This window comes from Athene cunicularia (genome assembly GCF_003259725.1).
Source record: "Athene cunicularia isolate RWA chromosome 3 unlocalized genomic scaffold, athCun1 chr3_part1, whole genome shotgun sequence".
In the NCBI taxonomy this organism is placed as follows: Eukaryota; Metazoa; Chordata; class Aves; order Strigiformes; family Strigidae; genus Athene; species Athene cunicularia.
Window position 1 is genome coordinate 37,259,288 of NW_020799097.1, and position 24,229 is coordinate 37,283,516.

General features: G+C 38.2%; 1 protein-coding gene across 5 annotated transcripts in view; it reads right to left on the bottom strand.

Annotated features, from left to right (window-relative positions):
- Nucleotides 1–375: 375 nt before the first annotated feature.
- IBTK (inhibitor of Bruton tyrosine kinase) overlaps nt 376–24,229 on the bottom strand; it is a 59,697-nt gene continuing 35,843 nt past the window's right edge. For 2 of the 5 annotated variants that reach the window (XM_026844723.1, XM_026844722.1), the window contains exons 21-29: nt 23,022–23,134; nt 22,247–22,395; nt 21,459–21,622; nt 19,498–19,590; nt 18,171–18,326; nt 12,422–12,574; nt 4,395–4,463; nt 4,160–4,292; nt 376–1,760 (exon numbers count right to left, since the gene is read on the bottom strand). In XM_026844723.1, the coding sequence (XP_026700524.1) occupies nt 1,635–1,760; nt 4,160–4,292; nt 4,395–4,463; nt 12,422–12,574; nt 18,171–18,326; nt 19,498–19,590; nt 21,459–21,622; nt 22,247–22,395; nt 23,022–23,134 (1,156 nt within the window). In that variant the 3' untranslated portion in view covers nt 376–1,634. The remainder of the gene's footprint in view (nt 1,761–4,159; nt 4,293–4,394; nt 4,464–12,421; nt 12,575–18,170; nt 18,327–19,497; nt 19,591–21,458; nt 21,623–22,246; nt 22,396–23,021; nt 23,135–24,229) is intronic. The other 3 variants (XM_026844726.1, XM_026844724.1, XM_026844725.1) reach the window with 3 other exon arrangements.

Here is a 24,229-nt window from a genome sequence, read left to right on the forward strand (position 1 = left end):
TTAGAAAAAAAAAAAAAAATCTGTTAGCAACTTTACAATCATTTTTTATCTGTGAACAGATTAGGTTCACACTTGGAAAGGCTCACTGCTTTTATAGTTGTTTCTCACAGTACCTAAGCTTTCTCCTAATTCAGAAGGATAGTTTCAGCAGGCTCTAAGGCCCTGCAGTGAATCAAGTAAAGCATTTAATGCAAGTATTCTCATCAGCATAGTTAATGAATCACTATTAGAATTTAAAATACATTTAAAAGCTACATCTTCCTTTGCCTGTGTAACTTCAAAATGCTTACAGTTCTTGTTCCATACACAAAAGAAATACTTTTAGATTACCTAAAGTAGTGATTATATACAGACAGCACATAAAAGTATACTAACTTTGTGTAAATCAAGATTTTGTGGTTTATTGCATTTGTTTACAATTTTTGTGGGGGATTTTTTTTTGGTGTAGCTTGACCTGAAACAATTAGACATATCTACATAGCTTTTTTTCAACTCTTATCACACAGTGATCAATTCTCTACATTCATCATCTGCAGTTCTGTCAATTCCAGTTTTCCAGAGTTCATGAGTACTAACACTATTGAAAAAGTACAAGTTCAAACACACCTATACAAACAGACAAACTAGACAGAATATTGTAGATAAGGCTACTTTTTTTTTTTTTTTCCTTTTTTCTTTATATATATATGAGCTTGTTTAAACCAGGCACAGAGAGCTTTGGAACACACAATACTGAAAGCCACCTATGATAATCTTTGAAGGTTAGGTGTTTGCAAATTCCACAGTCAAGCATTCATCCCTATAGCTTTAACAATGAATACATAGATCTTTTATTTCCTCAGCACTTCAAGTGAATTGTACCTTAAACACAGTGGTTCTAAAACTGTACCATATTTACCAGAATAAGACTATAGATGAGCTAATTAAGTGTCACCATGTTCTATTCAACTGTGTGTTTTACTTCACAACAGAGCTGACTGCTCAAAGGCCAGTCTCACAACAGTGAAAAAACATGCACAACTGAACTGAGAGCAGGCAATGGCAGGGCACTTAGGTACAGCACAGAGGTTCATCGTGGAGCATGACAGTAAGAAATACTGGTTGCAACAATCAGAGAACCAGTTCTTGCACAGATAATAAGGAAAACTGCATTATCAAACTGTACTTCTACATGAAGTTCAAGCACAAACGTTTTCCAATATTCCCAATTTGCCAGAAAGCTCTGAAGAATGTACCCCCGCCCAAACTTTAAAGATGTATAATTCTGCATATTCAATTCCACATTAACTCACAAAATAAGCACTCGCTTTTCAGCCACTTGTCAATTTAACAGAAAACCCTCACAATTTAAGATTAGCAAATACATTTCCAATCTACAGCTTCATGTAACATTGCTAATAATATGTCTTCTTAAAGAAATTCTCTCAAAACATACATACAATATATACTGTGGGTAAAGGACACAGTGAACACATTATTTCCATCCCCTCTAACAAATACCTAGTGATTATGTGCAGTGTTTTAATGCTGATGTTAAAAATCACATGATTCCTGTTCTTCCAGTCCCATTTTACTTGTAACAAGAATTAGAACTTCAGAAGTGCACATACAACATGGACTGTGAAGAGTACAACTCAATGCTTGTTCCACATAGGTGCTGCTATAGGTCCCTGTGGAGCCCTTTCAACAGTTACAAATTCATCAGGGTTGTCAAAAGCTTCATAGTGGATTAATAAATCTTGAATAGCACACTCCTCAATCTGGAAGGAAGAAAGAACATGTATGTCAGTGTCAGATCTACATTTACACCAGTAGCACAGTTATGAACTGGCTTTACTAGTCCTGAATGCACGTGTGCTACAGACCCCCTAACCAGGAAGTAGTGGTAGATGAGCCTTCTTCAGACAAGTTGAAGAAACCTCATGTTTGCAGGCCTGCTCCTCATGGGAAACTTGAGCCACCCTGATATCTGCTGGAAAGGCAACACAGCAGGGCACAAGCACTCTGAGTCTGCATTGGTGAAAAATTCCTAACACAGATGGATCAAGGAGCTGAAGGAAGACACTCTGCTGGATCTCATACTTACGAAGGAGGACTGGTCAGGGATGAGGAAGGTGAGGGCAGCCTTGGCTGTAATCACCATGAGATGGTGGAGCTCAGGATCCAGAGAGACTGGAAGAAGGTAAATAGCAGAAATACAACCTGGGACTTCAGCAGATAAAGTTATGGCCTGTTCAGGGATCTGCTTGGAAAAAGTTAATGGGAAATGGCCCTGGAAAGAAGAGGGGTCCAGGACAGCTGGTTGATTGTAAGGATCACCTCCTCCAAGCTCTAGAATGGTCCATGACAATGAGCAGGAAGACAAGTCAAGCCAAGAGTGGCAGGATGCCTTGCATGAATGAGAAGAGAGCTCCTGACAAAACTCAAACAAAAAGGAAACAAACAAGAGGTGAAAGCAGAGAAAGGTGACCCAAAAGTAAAAAAGTGGTACTGTCTGAGCACACAGGAACAGAATTAGGAAAGTCAAAACCCATCTGAGGTTTAATCTGGCAAGGGACATGAAGGGCAACAAGGACTTCTACAGCGGTGAAAAGATGATATGGGATCACCGTTGAATGACAAGGGACATGAAAAAAGCTGGGGAACTAACAGCCTTCTTCATCTTGATCTTCAGTGGTAGGATCAGCCTTCAGCAACCCATGCCCCTGAGATCAGAGCTGGCCAATATGACTGTAAGTCCACTTTCAAAAAAATCTTTGAAAGGTTGTGGCAATAAGGGTTAGTTCCTGAGGACTGGAAGGAAGCAAATGTCATTCCTACCTTCAGGAAGGGAAAGGAGGATCTGGGTGACTAATTACCAGTCACGCTCATCTTGATCCCTAGGAAAATGGTAGAGCTTAAGTATGGACTAAGAGCTTAAGTGGACAAGTTTAAGTACAGACAATATAAATGGACAGTGAGATGGACTGAAAACTGGCTGAACTGGTGATCTGAAAGTCCAGCTAGGGGCAAGTCACTAGCACCAATACTGAAACTGAGACTCTGTCCAGTACTGTTTAACATCTTCAATAATTACCCAAATGATGGGGCAAAGTGCACCCTCAGCAAGGCTGCGGACAATATAAAACTGGAAGGAGTGGCTGATATGCCAGATGGGTGCACTGCCACTCAGATGGACCCAGCCACGCTGGAGAAACAGACTATGAGAAATGTCATGAAGTTCAAAGGGAAACGTGAAATCCAGCTCCTGAGAAGATTAACCCCAAGCACTAGTACACACTGGGAGCCGACAGGCTGGAAAGCAGCTTACACAGAAGGATCTGGGGGCCTGGCAGACAGGTTGACTATTAGCCAGCAATGTGCTCATGTAGCAAGGAAGGGCAACAGTCTCCTATGCTCAACGAGGGACAACACTGTCAGCAGTTTAAGATAGGTGATCCTTCCCCTCTATTCAGCACAGGTGAGACACATTGGAGTGCTGGCTCCACTTCTGGACTCCTCAGACATACTGAAGACAGTTCAGTGAAGGGACACAACAGTGAATAAGAGCTTGGACCATGTGACACATGAGGAGATGCTCAGCACACTACACTTGTTCAGTGTGGAGAAGGCTTAGAGATCTTATCAAAGTGTATAAATATCTGATGGGAGAGAGTAAAGACAACTGAGACACACTCTTCTCGGTGGTGCCCAGTGAGAGGAAAAGAGAAATACAGAAAATTGCATTTAAATATAAAAATCTTTTTTTACTGTGAGAGTGGTTAGAAACTGGAACAAGCTTCCCAGGGAGGCCATGGAGCCCCCATCCTTACAGATATTCAAAACCTGCCTGGGCACACAGCAACCTGCTCTAACCAACCACGCTCTGAGCAGGGGTTTGGATTAAATAATTTACCTTCTGGATTAAACAAATTCCTTCCAACCTCAACCATTTTCTGATGCTGTGAAAGGATTAATCATGGACACAGTGGTCAGTTTGACTGCAAAGTTGGCCTACCTTATCAAACAGCAATGTGAGGTTATTATTAAATTATATTTAATATCATAACGTAAATGATACTAAGTATACCAATACATAACTAATCCTAAAAACTTATCTCTGCAACAGCCATTGAAAACTCCTTGTGTTACTTCACAGCTGCAGTAACATAGACTTTACCTGGATCAAAGCCAAGGGTTTTTCTCTGCTCCTAATGAGCGCAGCTTCTTGCTGACGCTCTTCCTCTACAATAGCTGAAAACATGACAGGTGCTATCACAGGAGAGCTAGTTGGTGATCCTACTAACCAAGGACTGAAAAAAAAAAAAAAATATTACATTGAGGCAACATCAAGAACAAGGTCAGCACAACGTAAAGAAAATAAGCTCCAGAATGTAAGCCACTGTCCAACTTACTTATGACTCTCCAGCTGTGGAGAATCCAGAACGTGGTCTTCCAGACCTGGACTACTTCTAGTGGTGCACCTGGAAAAAGGTAGGAAAGGAGAGTGAAAGTCACTGACAGAGCATTATCCTACATCATACTGTGAAGTACAAATTTACAGTAGGTAATTACAAATGTGTAAGGTTTTTCCAGAAGAAAGGCATTAGCATATAATACTGCATTTGTCTTTAAGTGTGATACTGTGACTCTAGAGAAGACACTGATATTTATGATTACCAGAACTTAATAATTTTCATCTTGGGCATTAATTCTGGCATTTCCTAACATTTCAGCATTTGAATAAAAGTGTTTTTTTTAAACAAAAAAAAAAAAAAAAGGGGGTTTTACATGTGAAATAGTTAACTGAGTTATGCACTAACATCTTTGACTATAAAAGTTTGCAACTGATAGGAAAAGTACATGGCTTCAAGATAAAAAACCCCCAAACTATCCTGTATTTAAGTGTTTCATGTAAAAGAACCAGTGCTACAATAGCACTAGTAAATTATTTCCTCAAGTGTAAGCCCAGAAATTATGGGCTTTCACTGCATATCCTGAAACTACCTCCCACGTTCATAACAGCAGAAAACCAGGATTAACAGAGTTGAAAAAAAAAAAAATCCTGAAATATCAATAGAGTTCCTAACAGGAAGATATTTTATTCAGTTGCAAAATGTTAACCTCTCAACAAAAGGAAGGCACATTTGGTATATGGTATGCCTTAAGAGATAAGTATATTTTGTCAGTAAAATCCTACATCAGCAGGAAAAGAGGGACATTATTTGCATTATTCAATACCTATCTTTGGCAACTTTTGTGATTTCCAGAACTCTAAAAAAGTATTACAGCATACTATGAAATGCTAGCACTTTTCTGAATTATTTTATGGCACTGGAAAAACTCTACAGGTGTTGGTATTTCAATAAATCAGTCTCAATTTTCTTTAAGGCTTTGATAATCCACCTAAGTGGCCACAAAGTCTTGGAAAAGAGAAAAAAGTATCTATAGAAAGTTAAGAGAATTCCAGTAACTGCTAAATTCTCTGCCTGGAATATTTTGCCCAGAACACAATTCCAATGACAACAAGAACCATGATTCCTACTGCTAAGCAATGAGGGCAAGACCTTGAAATATCTGAAATGCAACGTCCATCATCAAAAATGGCATTTAAATGAACCATACCCAGCTTTTTATCACAAAAGATAATTTTGCCCACCAAACAGCCAACTACTCAGAGAACAGAATGAACACATATTTAACTGCTGAGGGGGAAAAAGAAAAAAAAAAAAATCTATCTATCTATCTATCTATCTATCTATCTATCTATCTATCTATCTATCTGTAGTAACAGCTGTCAGGGAATATCACTGGACTTCAAAAGAGGCTTTCTACACTGTCACTCCCTTGAATCAAACCCAGCAGATATACCTTCTGCCAGGTCATATCACTTCTGTGCTTCCACCAGGAAAGCAAAGTTCATGTTAGCCAAGACAATCCTTCCCGTCCATTTTCAGTAATGGTGATCATACCAGACACTGACAGGACTGGCATGGTACACTACATGGAGAGGAAACTGAAAAGGTGTGGTACTCTCCAAACTAGAGAAAGGTATCAGGTCATGACAGGTAAATGTGATAAACAAATATGGGAATTCTGTAAGACACTGAGACAAGAGGCACATATCCACACAATTTTGTTAAACAAGTTCTTCATACCTCTCCTGCCTAGCTAATTCCTTACTCGCTTTAGAGCTGATTTAATCATTAATTTAAAGAATAAGTTAACTAAAAGAACTTAGTTAATGTTGGTGGACACAACAGGCAGCAAGGCTCAAACCAGTAAGTGATGCTCTTAATTTAAGAAAGAATAAAAAAATAACAGTATGACTGTGGAACAAAGCAATGGGAGAGGAAATTCAGAAGTATGAAATAAAATACTGTAAAGTGAAGGCAGTAGTAGCTATAAGATGGGAGTTTTTCAACTTGAAAAGAAAAAGGAGAATCCAGGGTATACTGATCATGATATGAACCAGAAGTATGTTGCTGGGAAAAAAGTTATTTCCATACGAAACAAATACTTTTGCCAACATATACCACACTGGACAAAGCTTTTTGTGGAAGACCTTTCAGTTTTGGTCTCTCTGGTTCAATAATCTAAACTGTCATAGATGCAGAGAAGAATAACTGATATTGAGTCTTCCACTGATCATCTGAGAAAAAAAAAAAAAAATAAATCTCTAACCCTGCAAAGAAAAGAACAAAGAGAGAATGAGTAAACTTCATTCATTCCAGATACAGACTGTATCTAGACTGGTATCTGATACACAAGGACCGCATCCTCCAAACACAAAACCAGATCATTTTAATGTGCCTTAAGTCAAGGATGGCAGAAAGTTGGCAGGAATGAACAGGCAATTCTGTTCTACATGGACTTCAAAAAGGACAAATATAAACAGTGGAAGCAGGGACAGTCAGCACCAGAGGAAAACAGAAATATTATTTCTATGTACAGGGACAGAGCTGTAAGAGCCAATGCTCAGCTAGAGCTTAAACAACTGAGAGATGTGCAGGAGAAAATGAAGGGCTTCTGTATTAGCAGGAATAAAAACAAACCAACCACTCACAAGAGATTTTCTGATGACTAGAAAAAGCTAAATATTATATCCATTTTCAGGAAGGAAGATATAGTCAACTACAGACTGATCAGTCTCACCTCAGTGCTGGGGAACATTGTGGAGCAAATCCTCCAGAAGTAATTTCTGAGCGCATGTGGGACAAGACGATGACTGGGAACTGCCAGCATGGATTTATGACACAAGGTAAATCATGTCTGACCAACCTGATTGCCTTCTGTGACAGGATGACAGGCTCTACAGTGGATGTCATGTTCTTTGGCTTCAGTAAGGCCTCTGACACGTTCTGATAACTGTATCCTTATACGCAGTCTGAAAAATATGGACTGAGCAAATGGACTACAAGATGGGTGGAAAACAGGCTGGACTGAAGGGCTTCGGGGGTTGTGGACTAGCTGTACAAAGTCCAACTGGAAACCAAGTACTAGTGGTGGTCCTCAGGGAATGATACTGGGACCAATCCTGTTTAGCAAGTTTGGTAGAATAGAGTGCACTCTCAGCAAGGCTACAGGGGGATGGGAAGAGGGTGAGGGGGGCGCAGCAGTCCACACTCTGGATGCCAGGCTGCCAGTCAGAAGGCCCTCAAGAGGCTGGAGAAATGGGCAACTGAGAACTCATGAATTTCAAACGCAAGTGCAAAGTCCTATATTTAGAAGAGAATAGCCCTGCAAACCAACACAGGCCAGGCACTGACTGGCTAGAAAGCAGTTCTGCAGAGAAGGACCTGTAGAGTCCTGTCTGGCAGCAAGTTGAAGATGAATCAGCATGTGCCCTTGCAGCAAAGGTGGCCAACTGCATATGGGGTTGTACTAGTGAGAGTGCAGCCAGGCAGACAAAGGAAGTGATCTTCCCCTCTATGTTGTATTTGTTAGTGTACAGAGTATCACACCCAGTTTTGGGCTCCTCAATACAAGAAGGATGCTGCCAGACTGGAAAAAGTCCAGTAGAGGGCTACCAAGATTAGGGTCTGGAGCATGTGACAAGAAGAACTTTGTTTTGTTAACCTTAAAGGAAGGCGGCAAAGGGGAGATTTCATTGCTGTCTTCAACTGTCTAACTGGAAGGTAGAGAAAAGATGCAGCAAGAATCTTCTTAGAGGTGCACAGTGATAAGAGGCAACATACACAAACTGCAAAGTAGGAAATCCCAGTTAGATATAAGGGAAAAAAAAAAAAAATCCCACTACGGTCATGATCATATATTGGCACATGTTGCCCAGAAAGGTTGAGTTATCTTCACACCTGGAAGCAGTCACAACTCAACTGGACCAGTTACCTAAGTAACATCATCAGATTTGACTTATTTTGAGCAGGAGGCTGAACTAGAGAATCTAATTTATTCTATTATTTCTACAGCTGAGAACCACTTTTTAGCTGAAGTCTAGATAAATCAACTTCCAGATTTTACTGAATTTCAGATATTAACATAATAAAAAGCAGCAAAGAACCAGAGAAAAGGAAAGAGAAGAAGAGATGAAGGCAGTTTTTTGCTTGATGGTTTGTTTAATTAGGAGCATGTTTGCACAACTTAATAAACAGCTTTACTCTGGTGTAATTTCTGAACTTTATCTCCTTTTCCACCCAATTTAATAATGCTTACTGTCACATTTGACAGTAACTGACACCTATCCAGCACATTTGACATGTACATTTTTTCCCACTCACAATCCAAAGAACTCACAGTACTACTATAAATTAATCCAAGCAGATTGTTATACATTACAAACCTGTTTCAGTACAGATATAAAGTTCTTTCCAGAGTAAGACTTCAAAGCAAACAAAAAAAATAAAACAACGAAAAAATCACAACAGAAATTTCCAAAACATGGAATTAATAGTTTCAGTGTCACAGCACACTCTAGTGATTAATTAAAAGGTAAGTTTAAATACCCATGTCATCTCCCTCAATTTAAACATGGCTTTAAAATGTAGGAAGCAGTTCAGATATTTTGAAGCTGTCTGTACATACATACATCCATGTTTCTTGCTAGCAAGACATTCAGTCCAGATATTAAATCAACTGCAGATATTTCAACATGCTAGATTAATTCCTCAGCTGGCATCAAAATAACTAGGAGAAATGGAACAGACGGGAAACAGGAAGCATATACAGAAAAATGGAAAAAAGCCTCAAAAATATAGAACTTGGAAACCTGGAAGTCTTGAAAATTAAAGACTGATGCAGAGACTTAAGTGGTTCTGCATGGAACTAGCCAAGTATTATCAGTACTGAACCAACCTGATTAACTCAGTTGGCTGAACTTACCATGACTCCTGCACAGTCACCAAGATGTCCCAGCACTCAGCCCACAGTGTTTCTTGAGCATTTGTTCATTTGAAGCCAGTTCAGGTCCAGTGCCTCCCTGATCTAATGACTACTCTCAGAAAAGGAACACAAAGCCTGGTCTCCTGCAGAACCTCTTGGGTTTTGCTGTACCATTTGAGTCATGTACTACTTATTAGCTCATTATTAGCCATGCCAGAACTAGACCATTCCCACGCAAAGCCACAAAGACTTGTTTCCACTAAGACTCTTCACTGCTCCCTGGAGTAACACAGTGAAGACAACCCAGGCTGCCACATCTAAGTTAAGTCATGTCAGGCCTATGTTTTTAGTTTGGACTACTAGCTATACATGCACAGCTGCACAGCGTAACTCTCAAGGCTGATCTGTCCCTGGAAACAATGCAGCCACATCCACACAGCCCAGCTTTTCTGCTGATCTGCCTCTGGACTGAATCCAGTTCACATCTCCACATTCATAACATGGTTCATCTACAGAAAATTTCTGGGTTGCATAAATTGGAAGGTGACAGTATATGGAAGAGTGTTTATGCAACCACCAAAAAACCCTCATTCAGAGACTTAAGAAAATTGTCGGTTTAATTACTGTACAATTTATCCAAAGAAAAAAGACAAAGCAGGAACAGTAGCCATGCAAGTATCTTCAGTGTCCCATCAGTAACTTTGACATCAGTACGTGAGGATTACTTATGCTCTACACACATGCAATTTCCTTTCCTTAAAAAGGAAGGGGTAAGGATGTGGATAATTAATCTTCACAGAAATAGCCCTTGAATGCCACAGGCAAAAGTCAGAGCCCACTGTGACTGGAACTGTACAGTCAAAGAATAAAATTACCTCAAACTAGAAACTCAACTCCTAACTTTCAGATGGATGAACAAGCCACCTAGCCTCTTTACACCTAATAGAGAGAAGTAAGCATCTTCAGACACAATTCAAACCAACCTGAAATAGCACTGGAAGTGCTTTACTGAAGCCAAAAACCATCTTTTCTAACTGATTATAGTCAATCTGGTCATCTAGGCTCCAGCTAGTTAAATGTATCATTTTGAGACAGCTAACATATTAGGCCTGAATTCAGCTCAAATAATCCACTTCGAGAATGTGCAGACTGGCCAGACTGCACAGACTAGACGGAGCAATGCAAAAGGATAAGAAATTACTTTATGAACATCACAGAGCAGGTGTGATAAAGCTATTAATAGCATCCCATGAAAATTCCTTCATCACCAGCCCTTGCCATCTCCTATACGATGAAAAGCTTAATTATTTTGCTAGCAACAAAACTAATGATACCTGATTTTCTGGAGATTTGTGCTTTGTATCCCTACATCTCCACTCACCACAGTAACTTCAGCTTTATCACTCTGTTCCTGAAGAATGCCCACCCATCACACACACCCTTCAAATCCCTCCTACCCGTCTCCTCTTTTCTGTATTTCTACCCTCACTTTGTTCTTTATCTACAATAGGACACATATGTTTCTGTCTTAAGGAAACACCAGTTTCTATAAAAGCTGAGCAAAAAAGATGGTGACCCAGAAGAGCTTTCTTTTCCTTCTGGAGAGGACAGTTTTTGGAGGGGGATGGAATAGGATTTCGTAAGAAAAACTGGGAGGTAATGGGTGCCAGGGTTCCCTGTGTACTAACAGCCTCTGCAAACTCCTCTCCCTCAGGGCAGCTGTGTAAACTTGAGTCAAGCTGACATGAACAGAACTGAGTTGTAAGGAAGAACTGTGTGAAGCCCGCTCTCTACTCAGGAGCTGCATTTAAGCTCAGCCACTCAGTCTTAGGCCTTTCTTGAGCTATGCTGCAGCTGTGCCCAAGCCCAGCCTTGCTGTGTTCCTGATGCTGGCTGCAGGTTTGACCTCAACTCTGCCTCATCCCAATGGATCTGTCTGTGCTCACTGACTGTGGCTCACCCTGGTTTCTGTCAGCAAGCCTGCCTTGCTCACCTCGCTCTGGCAGTGGGGCTGTGCCCTTGCCAGGGAGGCCGCTATCCAGATGGTGCTGTTGTCACCCTTGGCAACCCTACCACCCTGGGGCAGCTGGCCTGTGCTGCTTCCAGATGGAGGGTGCGAAAGTCCATAAGATTTTCAGGCCCTCTGACTTGTACATATATTTGAAATGCATAGCATTCAAATTTACTGATGAGAGGGGGAAGAGATGAAGGTGGGTAGGCAACGCAGTCCTTCAGGATTTCAGGAATAAGGCTGAGATTTCTTTCCTCAGCTTAGACAGTTATTTTAACCCAAACCAGAGGTTTTATTAGAGACAGCCAGAGGATGCATGACTAAAAGAATTTGACCAAAGATCGATTGTCTAACAACTAGACACAGAACTCAGGTGCACCTCATAACAAGTTATTTTTGTCCTTAGAACTGCAGTCCCCCAGTAATTATAATACAGACACAACCAATGCATAAATATTTCAGCAAGCCCTCTTCATCAATAAAAAATTGCACCTAAACAATTAAGTCAGCTTACATGAAAACAGATCAGAAAATGCCAGAACTGTGTTTGAACAAACTGGTTTTATCTACTCGGTGGTTACAATGTTTCACGCATGCCATAATCTGAATGCTAAAGAATATCTAATTTCTACAGAAGTTAGAGAATATAGGTTTACCATTTTTATACATACATGTATATACATATTTTGTTTGGAGCCTGAAGTGTCCATTAACATACATACATATATATATACACACATATATATATACATACATATATATACATACATATATATATATATATATATATATACACATACACACACACACACACACATATATATACATACACACACACACACACACACACACACACGTCCATAGAGACACAAACACTTCAAATCTCAAAATATTAGCAGTGGCACTAAATTGCTTTAGTCGTTAAGCTTCCTATTCATAAAAGTATTCTATCCATAAAATCCTACTAACAGATTTCTTAGAAGATTTTTTTTTAAATTGCAATTTTATCCTTTCTTATTTCAGTAGAATTTAAACAGGTTATTGGGGTTCTTGTATAATGGTTGACCAATTAGGAAAAGACAGCTCTCTTACCTTATGGTGTTTTGGACTGATGAATCCTCAGTTCCTTTATATGCAGCTCTTTTGATAGCAGTACCAGGTGAATTATTTGCACTCATGCATTTTTCTTCTTCCATTACAAGATCACGGAATGACTTAGGCAAAGTAGAATGTAATGAAGATGACCTTTAAGAAAAAAAAAAAAACAAAAAAACCAACTCATTTTATACTTGCACTTTTCAAGACTCCAAATTGTTGCACAATTCCAATAGTAAAGAAGGCCTTTTCAGTTACTAAAAATACAATATTACTTAGCTTCTGTATCTCATCATTATGGCTCCTAGACCTCCTTCACTAAAATAAGTCACTTTGGGTCAAATAGGTAAACATCAGAAAATAAATACCTATGAGAACAGAACAAGCCAGTAGTATGAAAATTTCATTAGAAGGAATTAAAAACAAAACAAAACCACCCCTCCATCTATTCCCCCCCTCCAACCCATCCTCTTTAAAAGCAATTTTATCTTCACAGACACCTTGTCTTAGACAAGCTGTACCTTTTCTAACAGTATTATTCCTTAAAAAGTATTCTCATAAAGCACATAATGCTCTAGTACTTTTGTTGTAATACTGTTAGTTTACCCCCATGAAAGTCAAGTATAGCAGATCTTCTTTCCCCAAAATAATGAACAAGTCACTCATACCAGCTGAAGGCTCTATAAATCACTTAATGCACAGTGATATTAATAAAAACTATATGCTTCATTTTCTTTTACTTGCTGAAGTATAATGTGCACTGTTGGTGAACTAGAGCCTGCATATTATCTTTCAAAAATAAACCAGTATGAAAATATAGCAATTTAGCATCATAGATATTCTGAACGCTTTCTGATCCAAAAGCCTTTTTATTTACAGAATTCAAGGCAGTTACCATTAGTCTTTCCCTTACCCATCAAGACTTTGGAATTAATTCTTCATACATTTGCTTACATTTTACTAACCACAGCAGTCCCACCCATTGTTAAATACACAAAACACACATTGGAAGAACAGCTCTCCTCATCTTCTCAGAGAAATAAAAGACTAATTATAAACACTGCTGAAGTAAAACGAGTTTTCTATACAATGCTAATTGTGCAGCTACTGTAAGAAGGTAAGTATTTGAAGCCAAAGACTTTCCAACTACATCTATGCTGTATACAATTTAACATAATAAACATGAGGAAATTAAAATGTTGAAATATTGTATCTGAAATCTTACAACAAAAGCATCTGGAAGTTATGTTTGATGTCTGAACACCATGCTAGGCCACCCAGAGTTAAGTTCAGAGAGTTTTTTGTTTTGGATTGTTTTTTTCTGTTGTTTTTTTTTTTGTTTGGGTTGTTGTTTTTTTTTTTTTTTTTTGTGGATTGTTTTGGGAGTTTTTTAGTATTGCATGAGCAGTGCAGAACGCATAGAAAGCTGAATGGGAACATCCAGATGCAGCAGCTCAGTCATTTTGCACATCCTCTATTCCTACCACCAACTAGCACAAAAGAATCTGGGCAAGTGTTTGACCAGAACTTCCCCAAACCTATTACACCAAGCAGGGAACTGGTTCGCTTGGGATCTGCTGTCACAGAAGCTTCTGCTACTAACAATTTAAGCAGCCTATCCATTTTCATGAAAATTCTGTACTGCAATCAGATCCACTTGCAACACAGCACCAAACACCCCACCCCCCTGCAAAAAACCCAACCCTGCATCTTTCTCAGCTTGTGAACCTACCCAAAATAATTACCAGTGACTTAAAATGGTTCAACTTAAACTGGTACAAAATTTCCCAAGAGTAACAACTCTAAATTTCAGCATGTCCTGCCAGATACATTGTCATTTCTATCTAACTTGCAGCATTAGAAAAACTAATTTATACACATTTAAAAAAAAAAAAAAAATTGAATATGACAAAGTTTCTATAAACTGTAAGTGCAAAACATCAAAGCATGAAGTTCCAAAACAGCTGCTGATATTTTAGTATAAGCTGGAATCCCGACAAACTGACAACCTAGACATTAAAATACACAATTGTTAATTCTCAAGAGAGACTTCAAATTTCTTTATGTCTCCACTCTTGAAAAGCCATAGATTCTCCTGAGTTTGCAAAAAACCAAAACAAATAAGCAAAACACACACACACACACACACACACACACACACACACCTGCCCCTGATCAAAGTAGGTTTGGAAAATTAATAAAGTTAACACCTAGCTTCTTGTATGACATGTCAAAGTATTACTAGTATGGAGTTTTTCCCCCCTCTTCTAATTTCCACTTTTCTTTATAGAAAGAAACAGGTTCAGTCCCCAAAAAACTATAAGACTGCAGGTTTCTTTTGGTGGAAGAGGTAGGACACTGTGTATGACAGACTTTGTCTTTTAGTCAACCAAAAAAGAGCCCACACCCTTCTGGCAAGTAAGCTCACTGCATATCCAAGATGAGTATCTTATTTCATTGGAACACAAGTTCTATGGCTTTAACTATATTACATGCATGGAAAGCTCAATCTATTGCCAAATACACTCTTATAGTCCATTGTGAATTTACAGAATATAACTTTGCAAATATAGTATTAGAGCAGATAAGTAACGCCATTCTATCTTACACATAAAAGTACTTCAAACAACTAGCATGGACAATCAAATAATGATGGCTTGCCTAAAGCAGGTTAAAAGTTTATTCAACAAATGCTCTCTTCCAGCAGCTAGGCATAATTTTAAATATTCTTATACTTCCCACTGGTTCTTTGCTTGAACTCTTGAGCAACCAGCATTTTCCAGATCAGCAGCCAGAGGAACGCTGCAGAGGAACGTACAGAATCATGCATGGTGACCACATCAGCGTTAGATTGGATTCCATCCTCCTGAAGTATACCCTGGTCTTTTCACTCAAGATAGTTTGTGTAATACAGTAGAGTCCAGCTACTTTTAAAAACTGTTTAATCAGAAACTTAAGAGCACAATGTATTTTCTGGAGAAAGTTATCTAAGCATAGTCAAAAATCAGTCTACACTTGCTTTTAAATGCAAGGAACAGTTCACAGGCAGTTGGTAGTATAAAGCTAAATAACACCCAATAGGTAAAGAATTATCTGTCAGGGAGTAGCTGAAAAACATGAATAGTCAAACTAGTCTCTCATTTCCTGTATTGAGAAGCAAATCATTTAACTAGAATCATCTAGCTCACGTGTTTCAGTCAAAAGTACAAATACTTCTAAAGAGTCATTTATCTTACACTGAAAAATAGGACTTCAGGAACAACAAAAACCTCTTCTGAAGAAGCCCAGATAACTAGATAAGCTACCCGATGTCCTCCAAAACCTGCTTCAGGCTTTGTTGTGTCTAAAAGTTGTGTATGAATGGGAGAAGGGAAAGACCAGGCTGGAGAAAGGCTGCCGTCCTATACAAAACATTCTCCTGCAGAGTTCTCCTAGCCCCTTCCCTTGATACCCACAGTCCATCAGAGACAAGTATATAAAACTGCAGCTTGAAAATTACTAGTAAAACAAAAGAGGAAATTAATTGATGATTTTTAAAATGACTGGTTGAAAATACCCATGAAATACCTACACCAGTGAAAACTAACATCATCCCAAGCCACAGAATGGCACGTATGGGTAAGTTCCTTTGAAGACTCCAGAGCAGACCCACTTGTGACCACTGGTCACAGAAACACCCCTGACTTTTCTGGGTGCCTGAGGAAAAGGACTGACTCATGCAAGCCCCAGTCCATCTCATTAGCAGCACTCCAGGCTGGCTGCAGCTGTCCTCCCTCCCACACTGGCACAGACACCCCTCTGAGTCACCCACCCAGTAGGGTAGCACAGTCAGCCTGGCTTCACCGGTGCTGCCACACTGAGTCACTGATGGGTAGAAAGGTGGTGGGTTTGTAGCAATGCATAAATCAGTGTGTGAATGAGACCCTGTGATCTGTGTATGTAAGACTGCATACATCATCACTGTAGATGTGAGATTACATATTGTTTATGTATAATTATAACATTAGTAGTAACATTAAAACTAGTAGATGGAATGGGCCATCAGTGTCAGGCTCACTACTTGAAGGATGGTCATGACACACTACCTTGAATTCATCAAACAACTGCCCATCTCAGATCAGACTGACACGATCCTTGACAGGCCCTGTAAAATACTAAAGCCCTTTAACCACAAGGCTGGACGTACTGCATGGCATCCACTAGACAAGCAAAGCTTGTTCTGGTGTCATAACTGGAAGTAGAATACCACTTTACAATCAATTATTATCTGATTTATAACACATGATTTGGAATGATTACAACATACTCCCAAAATTTTTCCCATACATTACTGATAAATATTTTGAACACCAGCTCTACTTTACCATTGTTATGTTCTGGGATATTACTGTTATTACTACAGTCTTAAACTAAGATAACAGCATACCAACAGGCCTATGTGGAATCTCAAATAAATCTAAAGGCCCTTCAAACTCAAGGTGCTGATCATAACAGCATCTATCCAAAAAAAGAAAGTTGAAGTAATATATACATGAAACGGAGTAGAACAGCAAGCTGTTCTAGGTATTACCCTACACCATTTGACACAGAACGCCTCTCAAGAAGCAACCTACCTTTTTCTCAGCTAGCTAGTGATTTGATTTTTTTTTTTTCCTTTCACACTCATTAAATAGCAAACAGGCTACGTCTGTTTTGAACTTACAGGAGCATAGTAGAAAGGCAAAGATTCCAGCAGATGCTTACTACTCTTACTTTTGAAAGGAGCAATCCATTCACATAAAGGATCAAAGGAAAGAGAGCCAAAAGACACAAGATGGAGACAGCTCTAATTGTGGAAAATAAACCTATCCTCTGAAAGACAGACTCCTATTTTACTTTCAAATCTATCCAATACAAAAGGAAAACTACTACCATTGCATTTAAAACAGCTAAATTGTGCACACAGATCAATATTTATTTTGTTGTAATTGAACACATTAAATTTACACAGCTTGCAACTTTTATAGTTACGCCTTTATGCTTTCATCCAACACCAACTGTAAATGTGAAGAACAAAGCAGGAATCAGGCTAGCACCTCATTACATTGTTCTAAACCTAGTTCACTGAATAGATGATAAACCATTTTTCTATTTGAGATAGAGACAATAACTTGAACATTTAAATTGTGTGTAATCAGCATTAAAAGTCATTTTAAACCCATTATGCATCCTTCTACCATAAGAATTCTTAGCAGCATCCATCACTCCCTCCAGCTTTAGACACCTAGATAACTTTGTTACCTATAATTTCAGTCAATTTAGCTCTACTCCAAAGTCATTCTAGCCCTTTCCTCCAGGAAGGGCTAATGTTTTTCTTTATCTTTTTGACAGGTAAAAAACATCATTCATAATGGCTTTCAATAACCTCTTCCTTACTAAGTTTCAGACCTTGTGCTGAACCTTCTTTTTCTATGATTTGCTTTGATACCACCTGCAAATACCACATCACACACAGGCAAGAACCAGATGGGATGCAGTATTCTGACTCACTATAGCAAAATTTCAAAGAATTAAACTGCAACCACTGCATTTCCCTGCCCCCTTTCAATTTCTAGATTACTATCAAATGTAGATACAAAAAGTTCAATGCTAGTCTTTTTAATGAACAGAACCTAGGCCATTTTTATTTAAGAAACCACTTCAAAGAGACTATTTCAATGTAAAAACCCTTCAAAGAAAAATAAGTGCTATTTGATTTATAACATACCATGCATTCCCTAGTTTTGCAACTTTTGTAGGTGGGGGTGGTGTGGGTAGTGTAGTAGGCTCCGTGCTGCTCGTTACTGACCCATTATCTTTTGCTGCCAGGGCAATCATTTTCCTTTGCTTCTGAGAAAGCTTGATTCCATGAGATGCCATTCTGCTGCGAATTGATATTGCAAAGAGAGAAGATGTAAGATCATTGTCTTTTGAGATGTCTCACCTTTTAAGCTTGCAAATTAAACTCAGAAATACCTCTTTCCTACACCAAAATACTCTGTAAAAAAAAAAAAAAAAACCAAACTTTTGAGTGCTAAAAGGGGAGTATAGGTGGGGAGAGGGTCTAGGTGTCTGGTGAGCAAAAGAAGGATCAATGAATATCAAGAGTGACAGAAAGAAAAGCATCATTAAACTACTCTTCACCTAGACATCTGCAGATGAAAACATGCAAGTCTCCAGAAGAGATGGACTACCACCAGATAAAGACTATTTTCTAGTTTTGTGACTTTTTAAAAAAGAGACTGTCAGAAGCTTATAGCCCTTAAACCAAAAATATTCATGCATAAGAAATGTATACAACAGCATATAGTCATTTTTTTCTATTTGTAATAACTTGGGTTTTAAGTTATTTCTATTCTTCAGTCTTGGCTGTTTTGCTCACAGCTTCTGAATCTAGCCAGCAACCCTATCACAGGCTCCAGGACTACTGTCCTAGCTCTCCTTTACACTTCAAAGGTCATGAAAGTCATCTCCCGTTCTGTTCCATATGTCACCAGTTAAGGAACAAAAGTTGTAATCCACTGTCTCCTGAAAAAAATATGTTCATCAACCTGTGTCTGTGAGATGCTTCTTCAAGCAAGACTCACCCTTGCTTCTGTCTGAGGAAGAATTGTCAATATGAACACATGGGTGCTGGGGATGGTCAGAGAATGTGAGACAAGGATCAATTCAGGATCAATTACAGTACTGGTCCACAAGTAATTTCCATGGTGCTAGGGACAATATTAATTCTTTTTGGATGAAAATAGGAAAATTCAGCACAGCAGGCCACTGATTTAAGATACTACTTTACTAGCTCTTTCTTCCACGTTTCAACAGCTAAGACATGCTTTTGCAGTAGTAGACCAAACAAGACTACAGTAAAATAAAGTGATAAACTTTGTATGCTCACAGAAAAACACCATAATGAACTGAAGTAAACAAAGCCTTCAAAAACAAATAGGACAACTTTTCTCCTGCTTTTTTTAAGTTCTGAAATGCCTGAACCACTAAGTAAATTCGTAATAGCCTGGTTTATCACACTTTTCTTTTATAGATTTTGGTTTTTTACCAACCCTGAATTTGCCTTTGGCATGGTTCCACTTTTCTGCATACTTTCTTCAATTTCCATGATGGTTCTTAGATCCATAGCAGGAGGGCTGGCAGGGCTAAATGAAAAATAAAAAGTTACCTTACAAGGCACTCATTTTTACTTACATTCCACAGTTCCAGCCTTCACTGAAATCCTCTAAATCATATATAAGATTGGTAACCGGATGTATAATTTATGTCTGTTTCCTCAATTATGGCAAACCTCAAATAGAATGTTTCTGACAAAACTTTTATAAATATATACATATTTAAGAGCACACTATAAAAATACTTTCAAGACTCATTATACTATGAAACAAAAAGATGTGAACTATGATTACTTTAAAAAAATTAGATACCTAAATCCAGGATACTTATTTAGTAGTCAACTGCTGATGCTAGAGAGGTGGAGAGACACTGCTCACAGCTCTTTCATGAAGGCTGAATTAGATCTTTCTTTGAAGAACAGGATTAAAATTATTTCACATGACAAACAGAACACTCTTTGCAAAGTTAGAGCTTTGTACAAACACCAGTCACATTCTCAAGCTTTAGGAATCAGTTTCTTTTTTATAAAGTTTGAAACTTCCTAGTTTAAAACTAGTCTAAACTTCCTAGACATAATTTTAAACTTCCACAGAAATCCAGACATTTACAAGCTTTACATTAAACTATAAATTAAAATCTGTGTAAAGGCATTTGTAAAACAAGCCATGTTACAACTAGACTGCAGGACAAGCTTTCAATAAAATAAAAGCAGCACTCCCTCTCTCTCTCTCCCAGCATAAACCCAATGGCCATAGACTAACTAGTAAATTAACTAACCACTGGGAGGTCACATCAAACCCTGTTGTCACTGCTCCTCCACAGCAGTTCAATCAAATACACTACAGTATTAATCCTTTACACATTCCACACCACAGCACTGCCTGCTTTTTCTTGAAATCATACCACCAATACCAGGAAAAGTAAAGAAAGAGTACAAAGGAAACCCAATACAGGCACAGTGACATTACAACAAAGTCCTATGGTTTTATTTGTTCCTCTTCCATGCAATTTAAAAAACGTTCAAAAAGAACTCTTAAGATAGTAGATGAAGGTGGAGATTCTTACAACCAATCTAAAGAACAAAAAGTTGACTGTGGAATGGTTACCCTCTCTTCATAGAGGGTAAATACACAAATTCTTCCACAATTACATAGCAAGACAAAACATAGATGGACCCTGCTCACCAAACAATATACTTCAGAGCTACAACTTCTAATTTCTACAGCTGTATCATCTGTATTAACAAAGTGACAAACCAACAGAGCCTGGGAACACTGTAAAAAATCATCACTATATGACTCCCTAAATCCTTAAACTCTTCTCTGTTCAACCTTTATTGACAACCATCAAAGACAGGACATCAGGCAAGACAGACCTTCAATCTATCACAGTACTGCTCCTTTTTCATATGCAGATACTGGTACAGATAAAAATTAATAATCATTCTTTTACCACTGTATCAGTTAAACCTGTGGTGCTGATTTTCAGAGTGTTTAAATCTAAAGGCATGCCTTAAAAATGTCAAAGTACAATGGTGCTTCTAATGGCTTCAAGCATGGCCTGATTCTACAAAAAACTGCCAAGTATTTTACAAAGCGTTAACCAAGCAGGCCTTTTAAGACAGATAATAGAAATCTAGACTGGTAGCACTTAAGAGCAAAAATATAATTTAAAAAATATATGTATACGTATCTAGCAATTGTTTTTTCCAAAGAATAATTAAAAACTGTACCAGTTATTAAAACCACCAAAATCTTTAATTCACATGTCACGTAATGTATGCTCATTTTGAAGAGCAGATAGCTTTTTTTCAGTTTGAATAGAATAATGTTACCATTCTCTACCAAGTGTAGAGCAGTGATTGTAACTTAGGTAGGCACCACAACTATTACTGCACCTGAAACTGGTTGCTACCCAATTGGGAGAGCTTGCAGAGCTGGTTTTGGCACTGGGAATGGACTGTGGAGTAGACTGTGTCAATGCTGATGATCCCTTGTACAACTTCACCTCCTTGTTAGGTTGAGTGGGTTTCATACCCTGACTGCACGCTTTGTCCTTCATCTAAAAACAGACAGAAAAATCTTCAATAAATATTCTCAGATTTTTCCATTTAGTAAACAGTGATGCTACACACAGCCTTAATGTCATGTGTAAGTGAACAGATTTTAAAGGATACCTCAAAAATAGCAATAATGTAGTGAATGATGAGTCTGCTTTTCTTTTTTTCTTTCCCACTTCACACCTCACTTTGAACCATTTAAGTACAAATATGTATCAGTTATGTCTCAGTTAACCTGGGCCACACTTCTGTCCAACTACAGAGTTAAACAACAGCAGGACTATCCTGGATATTTTGGCTTCTGTTGTTTGTTTTTTCAGCTTCTGAACTTCAGATTTACTTTGAATTTTAAACGAATTTACACAATTGCTCTTTTCGTTTGAAATTCTCTGAACACTACAGCATATAAAAATTTTTATTATGGTACCACACGAATAAATTACCCTTAGAGATTTAATAAGAAATACTCGTTTTTATTTGCTTTATCAGAGAACAGTAACTATTTAAAGTCGTTTACCCCATTTTAAGGACAACAGCTTCTCAGAAACACTCCAAAATATAAACTCTACTTTTGATGGACTAGATAAATGCAAACAAGTAAACTGCTAGGAACAAAGAAATCCAACCTCAGTCCTCTCTGGATGAAATCCTTTTGTGAAGTCAGGGGACTGCAAGTCTCTGGGGCTACCTACCCCTGCATAACTACCTTCAGAGTCAGATGTTGAGTGTTCTGGAAGTGACTCTACAGAGTTAGTTTTATCCAGCTTTACTGAGCCTAAGAAATAAGAAAAGAGAGTAGAATTATTAAATCATGAGAGCCAACACTTAAAAACCCCAAAAGTTATCCACTCCTTATGATGAATGCAAAATAACCAGAAGTTTACCTAGTCCAGTACACTAGAGTGTAGTAAGTATAAACAAAGTTAAGACTATCTTAATCAGAGTAAGATTACTCTGTTTTCTGCCTCTCTCACAGTTTTAGGAAGTAACACTGGCACTTTTCTGTTGAAAATGAAGGCTTCTACCATCTCTTCAGTAAACAACGACTAATTTATTTTTTATATTCCAGAAAAAAAGGAAAAAAAAACCACACACACATTAGCAGAAATGTTCCACTTATTAAAACCACATGGAAAAGTGACCATTAACTTTATATGATAAAATACATACTTTTACAGAATGTGAACTTTGGACACAAGCTTAATATGACAACCATCCTTTCAAACAAAACTTAAGGATTCACCATTCAAATTCAGCTATGGTATTCACTAGAAAAAAAGGTACGTTCACTAGAATAGAAGCAATCTTTGCAAGATTTCATTACCAAAGTAATCACACTGCATTGCACATTTAACTTTATGTTCTGTTTTTATACCCAAAAGGAACCTCTTTCCCACTGACCTGCAGAGGCTGGACTCTGAATAATATCTGATAAATTATATCCTCCAGAGCTGTCAGACCGTTTTCGTGGCTTCTTTTTTGCCTTAGTTTTTGCTCTTTTGAAAAGGGCTTCCCTATTAAAAAAAACCAAACAAACAACAAAAACAAAACAAAAACCCCTTAAGTTGGATTAAAGCCAAATAAATCGTGCCTCAGAAGTATCAGGGTCAGTGTCAAGACTTTCAGTCAGGAGCGGTTACACTTTAAGCAGCAATATCTGATGCCACTAGCTGTCACTAACTGCTTGTTCCTGCTCTGCTTATTCACTGGCACAACTATTTAGTATTCGATTTGGAGGAAAAAAAAAAATCCAGGAGGAAGAGAAAAAATCCTTTCCAATCTAGACCTAGTCTCTGGTCAAGTATGCTGCACAAGGACTTCTGTTCAGACAGTGAAAGATACAGAAGCTCCACAGACTGGCACTGCCACCTAGGTCAGACTAAACCTGCTACACATTGCAACAACTGACATAACATCCAAGGCTCCACTTTCTTTCTCCTTGGTTTCTCCTAAATTAGTGAAGTTCAATAAACTCCACAGTTGGTTTCATTTTTCCCCAACACAAAGTTTGCCACCAAGATAATACTACTTCTACAATAAAGCAGGTATACAGTCACATAACCAAAATGTCTCATGTTCCTATATATGATATTAGGAAGTGTGGAATCAAATAAAAGTCATCTTTCATTTTAGCAAAACTATGAAAAACTCAGAATTCTATGAATCACAGCTACAGTAACCTTATTTCAAAAAGCTTCTTTGAGAAGCACTTATTCATTCCTGCATCACTACCATAACCTTACAATCCTTGTTTGTTGTTTTTTTTTTTTAATCCTGGATTGCTCTATTCCCTAAAGGCTATCATTCTAGCCTTTAAAAACACTGAAAGGCTTGAAGTCTAATACAAAGCAGCTTCTCAGTTCCCCTGACCTGCTAGTCCTTATCTGTTCTAGTTCACTTCGCATAACTTTTCTTGACACAAGTAGTCAGAACCATACACAATACCCCAAGTGAGGTCTCATCTGCACAGTGACATCATATTTCACTATTTGGAATCATGTTACCAAGTCATCCTTATCAAGTTAACTTTTCATAGTTCTGATGTCATAGTCAATTTCTCCTGTTTAAAAACTGTACCAAAGAAAAGCAGTTTTAGTTTTATTATTTGC